The 10,000-nt window shown below is 44.5% G+C and overlaps 2 protein-coding genes across 5 annotated transcripts; both read right to left on the bottom strand.

Annotated features, from left to right (window-relative positions):
• Positions 1 to 15: 15 nt before the first annotated feature.
• Positions 16 to 1,458, bottom strand: LOC133921028 (cytochrome c oxidase copper chaperone 2-like). 4 transcript variants are annotated; one of them, XM_062365735.1, is made up of 3 exons: positions 1,242 to 1,457; positions 667 to 831; positions 16 to 553 (listed from the first exon to the last, which is right to left on the bottom strand). In XM_062365735.1, the coding sequence occupies exon 3, from the start codon at positions 535 to 537 to the stop codon at positions 310 to 312; it is 228 nt and encodes a 75-aa protein (XP_062221719.1). In that variant the 5' UTR covers positions 538 to 553; positions 667 to 831; positions 1,242 to 1,457; the 3' UTR covers positions 16 to 309. The 4 variants fall into 4 exon arrangements, with proteins under 4 accessions (XP_062221719.1, XP_062221718.1, XP_062221717.1 ...); XM_062365734.1 differs by having other exon boundaries at positions 702 to 1,458; XM_062365733.1 differs by lacking the exon at positions 667 to 831 and having other exon boundaries at positions 1,242 to 1,455.
• A 1,076-nt stretch (positions 1,459 to 2,534) lies between these two features.
• LOC133921026 (leucine aminopeptidase 2, chloroplastic) lies at positions 2,535 to 6,462 on the bottom strand. The gene is made up of 10 exons (XM_062365729.1): positions 6,099 to 6,462; positions 5,388 to 5,805; positions 5,103 to 5,297; positions 4,791 to 5,016; positions 4,507 to 4,633; positions 4,324 to 4,419; positions 4,077 to 4,154; positions 3,555 to 3,615; positions 3,258 to 3,445; positions 2,535 to 2,944 (listed from the first exon to the last, which is right to left on the bottom strand). Exons 1-10 carry the CDS (start codon positions 6,357 to 6,359, stop codon positions 2,813 to 2,815), a joined length of 1,782 nt encoding a protein of 593 aa, XP_062221713.1. The 5' UTR covers positions 6,360 to 6,462; the 3' UTR covers positions 2,535 to 2,812.
• Positions 6,463 to 10,000: the final 3,538 nt, after the last annotated feature.

The raw sequence follows: 10,000 nt of genomic DNA, 5'->3' as shown, positions 1-10,000 counted from the left end.
AGCCTCGCTCTCAATGTGTCTGACACAAATTTCACCTCCAGTTCTTTTCTTCCATGCCATTAAAAAAAGCAGCTAGTAAATTGCTAAACATAACCAACAATCATCACTCATCAGTATTTTTTTTTGAACGGAGGCAGGAGAGTTGCCTCATCTATTAATAGAGCAGGATAGCAAAACAATAAGCATGGGTTCCAAAGCCCAGAAAGTTTGGGAGGAGCAACAGGGTCCTGGTTGCATCTGACATGTTATGTAACTTCTAATTTGCAAGCAGACACCAGCACACCACAGATTAAGCAGACCAGAGAAGAATCAGACCTTAAACCCCTCAGCACGGAGGCATCGCTTGTGAGCTTCGATCCATTTTGTGCATGCAGATTCCCCATGGTCAACGATGCACTCATCTCTCAGCCTCTTGGTATCAGGGCACGCGCAGCATATCTTCTTTTTTGGCTTCGAGTCGGTAGCAGGAGCTGACCCTTCATTCACAGCTGGGCTTTCAGGTGACGGCACAGGCATTGGAACCTCAGTGCTGCCCATTTTCAGCAGGTATTGTCTGCAAAATGAGGGCAAAAGGAGACATCATTCTGTGCATCACCAGGGTCATATTTCCAGGGTCTTATCTCTGGAGTCTACCAAAGAACAAAACTGTGGCAAGAAGCAGCTCACATATATGAAACAATGGTTACATGCAGACTGCTTACTGAGCTCTACATTTACGTGATGGTGAGATGGATGAACTGCTTTGAGTAAAATTTCAGCACTACTGTCCTGTTCTCCATCATTAGAGACCCTTCTCCCCTCGGATAACATTTTTCTTTTGTAGTTCCCATCCTATTCAGTGAAAGAGATGCACGTGGAACTGTCACCCATCTCAGGTACGTAGTCACAAAAGTTGGCTAGTCACAAACAGAAAGAAATTCAAGAAGAGGCTAAACCATATAGCAGCATCCGCCTTATAATCTGTGACGTTGCAGCATAACACTACTACGGTGAATTTACAGAATCAGCTGCCCCCAAAGTTGGCTCCTTCGCCAAACCTAACATACTACTGTGGTACTCGATTTTCCAAACAAGCAATTGAGGCTCTCTATATATGCTAGTAGTGATCGCAAGATTTATCAAGTGCATAGAACCCTGATACCCTCTAATACATCGTAAAGCAGTCAACTCGAGCAAGCTCTTGCGTCAACATAGAACACAAAAACAAGCGGACACCCAAACCATATGATGGAAGAAACTACCGCTTGCCTGGACGGAAACTGGGGGAGGAACTCCGGCGAGCGACACGCGTTGCTGTGCTCCTGTGAACCGCGAGACGCGGCGGCTGCGACGGCACCGTGTCGTGCGGCTGCTTCTTTCTCTTTTGTTTGCGGCGCGGCGGCCGAGCCCGTCGTCTCGTCTCTTCTCCCCTTCTTGGGGCTCAAGAAAGAAACGCAAAAGCCAAAAGGCCGCGCCGGCCCAGCCCAGCCCAGATCTGACCGGCCCGCGAGGTTTGTTGCTTTCTTTTTCCCCGCCACCAGCGAGCAGGCCCTTCACATCACGTGAGAGCTTGTCTGCCTGTGGAAGTGAGAAGCGAACCGTTGCGCGCCGCGGGTGGGGCCGCGTGTCTTCGGCGGAGCGTCGTCGTCGAATTTTTGCACATGTTTCGCGCGGCCGCGCGTGGGAAGTAGGCTTGCGTGGAGCGGGAGTGTGGGCGGGAGCGCGCGGCAGCCGGGTTCACGCGGGAACGGGCGTGAGAGCGTGGGTGGCAGCCAGTACTATGCAAGAGCACGCGATAACACGCGGGAGCACCCTGTACGGGCACGGGACGTGGGCGCCGAAAATACCAAAACTACTACTCCGTTTTTTCACTTGTCACTATTTTTACTGTAGCAATTTTAACCTTACGTTTTTTAAAAATATTACAAAAAATTAAAACTTTCGTATCATTAGATTCATCGTGAAATTTACTTTATTAGTATTAGATAATTTTAAGTATTTGTAATTTTTTTTAGAAAAAACGTAAAGTCAAAATTATTACAGTAAAAAGCTAGTGACAAGTAAACGAAAACAGAGGTATTAGAATAGGAATTATTATGTATTTTTTAAGTAGTAATTTTTTTTTAATATTTATAAAAATAAAATCAATTTTAAAATAGTATGCATCTAGGTTACCATTTTAACGGGTGACATCTTTTTCAGATGTTCAATATTTTAGAATAATTATGTATTTTTTAAATATTAAAAAATAAAAATATATAAATAAAAGATTTTCCGTCGTGGTCTACACGGCGGAGGGCCCTCCACGCTCACACAGCTGTATGGTTCCCATGGGCTGCAGAGAAGCTACGCATACGCTTGAGCACGCCCACACAGCTCAAGTTGAGCTACGTGCTCACCTCGCACGCCCTGGGAAAGACGCCGCGCGAAGAAAAAAGTCCTGGCTCGCGACGGCCCATGCCAGCCTTGTGATGGCACGAGCACAGCGGAGGACAACGCAAGCAAGAAACAACAACGTCTCGGCAGAATCGAACAAAACATGATCACACAACAGATGATACAGACGAAAGGAATAGCACCGTTATTTCGATTTGGCAGAGAGAATTTTACACGGCAGCACGGCTTGACCGCGACCAACATGATGCTTTCATGGACCCAACCCAAACACACACGACTCATAAGGCCAACCCTTTTGCTTATTCTATCACCCCACTTGGGGCGCCAAAAGCGGCGTCGGCTTTGCTTGCAGTTTGCAACTATAAAATGGTAGTACAAAAGAACACCCAAAGCTCCCTTCACTGATCATGTCTTTGAAAAGCAGGGGAGGATTTGTTCAGGATGATGAGTTCTTGAGGACCCACTCTACCAGGGTGGAGACTCCGAACCCGGTGGCTGCCCGCTTCTTGTCGTTCCACACTGGCCCGGCCATGTCGATGTGCATCCACTGAACTTTCTCGTCAACAAACTGCAAGAGAAGCACGAGAGCCATTAGTGAACTGCTCTGGAAATTCTGTCTTGAAAAGATATATGGGCCTAGAACTAAGAAAGTTTATCCACTTTGCATCTGATCCAATATAGCCAAAGCATCATTATGTCATTTATATCAAAGACAACAAACCAATGGCTGAATCAACCGGGAAGGGAAAAATGCACATCTCTAGAGCACATGATAACTTGTCATGATTAGAGGCTGCTTATTAGTCGCTACTCGCTGGTATCACTATGCTCAAATTTCATTCAAGTAGCAAACCAGAAGCAAGCATGAGGAAGAGATGTACCTGTTTCAGGAATAGTGCAGCGGTAATAGAACCGCCCTGCCTACCGCCAGTGTTGACCATATCAGCAACACCGGACTTCATTGACTCCCAATAGCTTTCTTCCAGTGGCAATCTCCAAAACTTCTCTCCTGATACCTCAGAAGCGGCGGTAATTTCCTTGGCTAGCTCATCGCTTGGTGTGAAAATCCCTACAGAAAATGCCCCATTTTAGTATGCAACCATTTTGGAAACAGTGAAATTACAATTGGTGGCGAGGAGTGCAGATTGGAATATGATGTAGAATTTGGTTAGGCTTACCGGCAATACTAGGCCCAAGTGCAACAATGCAGGCACCAGTTAGCGTTGCCAGATCAATAATCTGCAATTGATAATTACAGATGAGTCCACAAGCAGAACACTTGCAAGTTATGGTCCATAAAGTCGCACAGCATTCTAAAAGACAACAAACCATCTAAAAATACACAAAATAGACTAATAAAGCAAAATCGAATTTTGCATAACCAACGCACAGCAAAGTCTGTAATTTTGTATTTTAGCATATTATCCCTACAAAGTGACAAGCGCAACTGACTCATTAAATAAAGGCATCACTGTAGTACATGTTATTTTTCTTTCTATGGAATCGAATTAATGATAACTCTATAAACTGGACCTACCAAATAATTTAGCATCCATAATGCTAGAGCAAGGAATTGAGTATCGGTAGTACAAACTACAAAAGGATTATAGGAATGCCCATGACAACAAGATTTACAGAAGAACATCTAAATGCTAATTATATGAACAGACCAAGTCATCAATATAGAAATAATTCATTACCTTGTCAACACCTTGATTACAAGCATAGACCAAAGCATCAGCAAGGGTAAGCCTTCCCTCTGCATCAGTGTTATTTACCTGAAGAAGCACATTCAAAGGAACATTTAGTAAAAACCAGTAGACAACACGGACCATAAGAACTAGTATGATCTAAAACCCGGTTAGATAACACTTCAAACAAGCAGGATAACTGGATAAGCATCATGGATCATGGAGCTTCTTTTACAACGTGCTGGAAGAAACATACCTCAATTGTCTTCCCGTTGGAAGCAGTAACAATGTCACCAGGTCTCATGCCTGTGCCACTAATCATATTTTCACAGGCAGCAACGATAAAGTGAACCTGTGAGAAGGGAAATCTTTGGCAGTTAGCAAATACAATAAAAGGGTAAAACCTAGATATTATTCATACTAGAATTAACTTTAGTACCTCTACTCCAGGAGGCTTGATTTGGCCCAAAGCTTTTGCCGCACCAAATACAGCGGCGGAGCCTCCCATGTCAAATTTCATCAGTTCAATGCTGCAGCCTGGCCCAGTCTTAATGTTGTAGCCACCGCTGAAGTCATAGGTGAATCAAGTATAAGAACAGCCAATGATTATTAATATCATAACCAAAGTTCATTCATCGTAACAAAATATATTAGCATGTATATCTACTCAATCATATCTGTCGTTGTAATAAATCCATGAAATATGTTTAAAATACTACAAACCTGTCAAAGGTTAGACCCTTCCCAACAATAGCCAGCTTTCTCTTGACATTCCCATCAGTGGGTTTGTAACACAAATGGATAAAGTGAGGAAGGTTAGCAGAAGCAGCAGCGACTGCCAAGTAGGAGCCCATCTTTAACTCTTTGCATTTCTCCACATCTAATATTGTGGCAGTGAATACATCACTGTATGTAGAAGCGATCTTTGATGCCTCCTCCGCAAGCACAGCTGAAAGGACGAATGAGAACTGCAGTAAGTAAATACTGAAAAGAAATATATGGAGAACCCTCAGTTCGCTGAAAAGATCTACTGACCAGGGGTTAGGACATTGGCAGGAGAGTTCACAAGCTCTCTCCCAAATATCACGCCCGACGAAAGATCATTAGCGTACTTAAGTTTCTGATCCACCTCCGGACCAGAACCCAGTCCAATAAGATCTACTTGTTTAAGGAGCACCTTTTTTGACTCAGCCTTGTATCTGCTGTCCTCATACAATCCGAGCACAGTTCCTGCAATTACAACAGGCACAAAATACAGCATCAAGCTAATGAATTCCACAACCATCCCATAAAAAATATATATGCAGAAGCATTAAGTACCGGAAGCAATTGCTGCTGCAGCAGTCAGCTTGAACTCTTCCTGGATCCCACTGGGGGAGGCAAGAACTATAGCAGCGCTGCTAGCTTGAGCAGCCTTCGCAACCAATGCGACTGATTCTCCAAGGCCCCGGGAAGCAGCGGCGGTGGACGGGGCGTTCTGGCCAAGACCAATCAGACCCACCCTCTTGAAACCCTGCCCCGGGAGGCGGAGAACCACCGACTGCCCGGCTTTCCCGGTGAAATCTTCCTCTGCTGCAGCCTCCAACAGGAGACCGCCGAGCTGGCCGTCCAGCTTCTTCAAGACGGCATTCTCGAATTTGGAGTCCGAATCCTTGGACAGGTCCTTCTCTGTGACTGCGACAGCCAGTATATCCCCCTTCCAGTCGGAGAATTCGATGTCTTTAGCAGCAAAAGTAATCTACAAGATCACGAAGAGAGTACAGGTTGAGCTCACTGCAGGGCAAAGGCAGCGGCTTCCCACGGAGCAAATCGGCAAATCTGAACAAAGATGCGGTTTTGCATAGGAAAACACTAGTTTTGATCTCGATCTAGCACTTGTTTAGCGTTTCAACAGTAAGTCTTGATCAAGTCAACCTACGACGGCAGCTTTTTTTTTCTGCAGATGGATGCTAGATACTGATAAAGCAGACGAAACCACGACGATTCAAAGCACTAGAAACCAGAGACGGGAGCCCGCGCGCGAGAACACACCTGAGGAGGCTCGACGGCGTTGGGCTTGGTGAGGCCAAGCGCGGGGGCGGCGGCCGTGGCCGCAGCTGTGTGGCCCATCCGAGCGCGGTGACCGGGCGGTGGGCGGCCGAGGAGCGCGGGGCAGCGGGACGACGACGGGCGCGCGGACAGAGCCGCGGGCGGCGCGCAGGAGAGGCTGAGGCGGCGCAGCAGGCGCGGCGAGCGGCGGAACAGGCGGGACGCGAGGACGGCGGCGGCGGAGGTGGATGCGGCGGTGGCCATGGGAGCAGCCGGGAGCGGAGGTATATATCGGCCGCGGTTGCGTCCCCAGCCGTCCGATCGGGACGCGCCCTTGTATGCGTCAGCCGCTCCGGATACGGCACGGCTGCCCTCCGCAGAACCGCTCCGCGCACGCCGAGGTTCCCCGCTGTGTCTACCTGCTTCTCTGACAGATGCGACCAAGAGAGGTAGTGGTTCACCTGTCAGCCAGGGTTTACAAATTCGTCCAATACCGGTCGGTATTTGCAAATTTTGGTAAATTTGCTGCGATTCGATAATTGAAACCGGTGGGAAATTTGATAGAATTCGGTCAAATTCAAATTTAGAATTAAATTTTTTGGCAAATAAATTGTCTGAATTGTATTGGTTTTCGTCGGTTTTCGAGCAGAATTCACAAAAACTGACGAAACTACTGGGACCGGTTTTCAATCCAAGTTCAGTTTTTGAAACCCTGCTGTCATATGAGCTGTGTAACTGTGGACATGTTTGGAAAAACTTCCCTTATCCAAATTCTTTGGGAAAAGTAAATTTATAGTTGAAAATAATTTTTTAAGATAAACTCTATGAAGAAAATAATTATATAGAGAAATGAATAATAAGAAGTTAGTTTTTTTTAAGCTCCTAACGTCTAGTTTATTTTAGATAATTACTCTTACGAAATTCCTCTAAAAACTAAAACTGCAAACTAATATTTAACAAAACTACTACTATTTTCACTCTAAAAATTGATCTGATAACACTACCAAACATACCCTACTTAGACCAGGAGACTAGGAGTTGAAGCGTGCAGCTCGATGATTCCGGCTCAGAGGTGGATGAGGCTTTTTATTGGTTTCGTTTTACGGAAAAGCGTGAGAGGCCATGGCGAGCTTTTCTGCCTTTCAGAGAGAGAGAGGGAGAGAGAACGGCAGCTGTTGGTGTAGGCACGCCGGTTAAGGGCGGAGGCGGCAGAAAAGTTTGCAGGGATGGTACTCCACTTGGAGAAGAAGGGGAGTGAGTGAGCCAGCGAGGGGAGCATGGCGTGCACTCTGCTACCGTCGAGACTCGAGAGCGCGCTCCATAGAGTACCCCAGTTTGCACTCGAATGACACTGGAACGAAATGGACGTCGATACGAGAGCAGCCATGCATGACGCGAGTTCTGTTGAACCATTGTACTCGCAGTTCTGTTGAACCATTGTACTCGCAGCAGCATGCGTGATAGGTTCACATCATTTCCCTATCTGATTCCGACAAGAAGGAAGGACAAGGCTGATCGGCAGCTCCAGCAGCAGCAGGTAGCTGACTGGTCGTGTTGCAATACATTATACAGGGGTTTAGCTCGAGTGATCGTTTCTTGTAGTTACAATGTTACACCTTTCTGTACAAAAGCATCGATACATGGAGAATATGCACATCTTCCATGTATGGAAACAAGATTACAAATTTGTTATAACAGGGGAATCCCCAAAATAACCAAGAAAATGTACTTCCCTTTGTACACAAAACGCGTCTGCGAAACAGTTCTTGACTCTAGCAACAGATCTGAAACTCCTATGTACATTAAGAACCAGTTGTACACTTTAGATTATCTGGTAAGTGAATTGTCATATTAAGACTACATTGTATTACTTCGACCTATCTCCCTGCAAGGAAAAACTGCAAGAGCCAATGTCAGCACCAACAAGGTAGATAGGATTGTGCTACTGTCAAAGGTCATCTTGATATAATGATGAAATGACTGTTCCGATTTACGTAGCTGTTTACCTGTCATACTCGCTGAACTTCTCAAAGGAGTGCTACAAAACTTTCTGCCACAGATCTAGGGGATCAAGTGGCACAAAATTAGTGAAATGTGTTCTATACAGATGCGGTAAGAGGAAGTCATCGGTTTGGAATTCCTAGCTCCAGCGACCCCCCTTCTTGTGAGCAGATTTTCGCCTTTTCTCTTTCTGCTTCCACTTGGGCTCTTTTCTTTTCCAGCTCCATTGTCTAACGTTCTCAGCGTGGGCTGGTTCAAACGTTTTCACGAAGCTTAGAAAAAGTAGAGACAACTGTCCGCAGAAATGACGGAATAATTATTGTTCAGCAAATCCAAAAGTAAAGTGGTATTGATTTGAAGATTTGGTGGATACATATATCAATTTCTGTCATCGTCAAAAGTGTTTGCTAAGTTGCAAAAAAAAAAAGCAAAATGCTGCAGGAGGTTAGATGGTTTCAATTTCGTGTCAAACTACCAGAGAGCAAGGACTCCTACAACTATATGGGTTGGGGGAAACGCCCTAGCCATAAGATATTTAAACGACGTGTTGTGATATCATTATTTGCGATTATAATATCTCAGTTACCACTTCACATGTAAAAAGTTGAAAGTCTCAAAATACTCTCGTATGTCGTATGCACATTGTTGTAACATAATATCTTAGGATATGCTAGCAATTTCTCATATTCATTCTCTCTCTAAAAGAGCCCTACAGAGGTTGGCAAGGGGACCCTAGATTTCCCCCATTACACAGACTACATTTCTCCCTCTCTTCCCCCTTTCGGCTCATAGTTCATCCCTAAGTTTGAGCCTCCTTGCTGGAAGAGGCTCTTGCCGTATACTGTTCGGGGTATGTTTTCGTGCATCAACTGAAAGCGCATCTAGTCGCTAAGTGTGAATTTGATAATTAATGATAGTATATATGAACTAATAATGTTACTGAGAATCGTTAATAGGTTGTTCCATAGGTGATATATGGAGAAGAGATATGCATCAAGATTAATGAGCTCTATGTGATGCTTGGATAAGTTAATGATAATACTTATGAACTAACAATATTGTTGAGAATTGTTAGTAGATTACTCCATAGAAAAATGCATAAGTGATAAAATATGAATTTGTTGAGAAATGCCATGAGATCAAGAAATGCATCGATGTCTTTGAACTCTTAGTGATGCTCATAAGGGGAATGAGAAGCTCAAGAAATTTGACAATAAAAAAGGCAAAGTTATTTGCGAAAGATCAAGTAACTAAATGTATGATATTATCAATAGAGTTTTATAGACTAACTCATGTGCTTTGCGCTTGAGAGTGAGTTAGGGTTAAGATACCTAAGAAGGCATGAGTTGAATTGGCATATCCAATATGCCAAGAGCGAAGAACAAATATTGGACTTCATATATGATAAAGTGATTCATCAAAGATGCCAGATACAAAGTAATTTTTTATGACAAGACAATGAAGAGCAAGCGATGCTCGGCTGCGATAGACCATCCGGTGGTGAAGGGCAAGCAAAGTGCTTGGCGACGAAGGACCAAGGCGGTGGTGAAGGGCGAGTGAAGGTTTTGTGCCAATGGATCGTGCGAGGCCATGGAAAGCTAATGGTGATTCGCATCAATAACATGAAGAATCAATATAAGATGGAGTGAGAATTATATGAACGTTGGCAACCCTCATGGTTTGAAAGAAAGAAGTAGTACTTGAAGGTATTAAAAGGCTCAAAGTGGTTCAAACTAGTTTTATATTTAAATTTGGGTATAGGTATGCCGCACTATTAAGATAGATGCAACGTAGAATATTTGGCATGTCTCAGTGCTCAAGAGTATCTAACCAACCCAAAGTAAGAGATACAAAACACCCATGAACACCGGGTAGTGCTAACTTGTGTTTATGTTGAGAGCTCG

The sequence above is a fragment of the Phragmites australis genome, chromosome 6, assembly GCF_958298935.1.
Source record: "Phragmites australis chromosome 6, lpPhrAust1.1, whole genome shotgun sequence".
Lineage (NCBI taxonomy): Eukaryota > Viridiplantae > Streptophyta > Magnoliopsida > Poales > Poaceae > Phragmites > Phragmites australis.
This window is presented reverse-complemented; position numbering and strand designations above follow the sequence as displayed.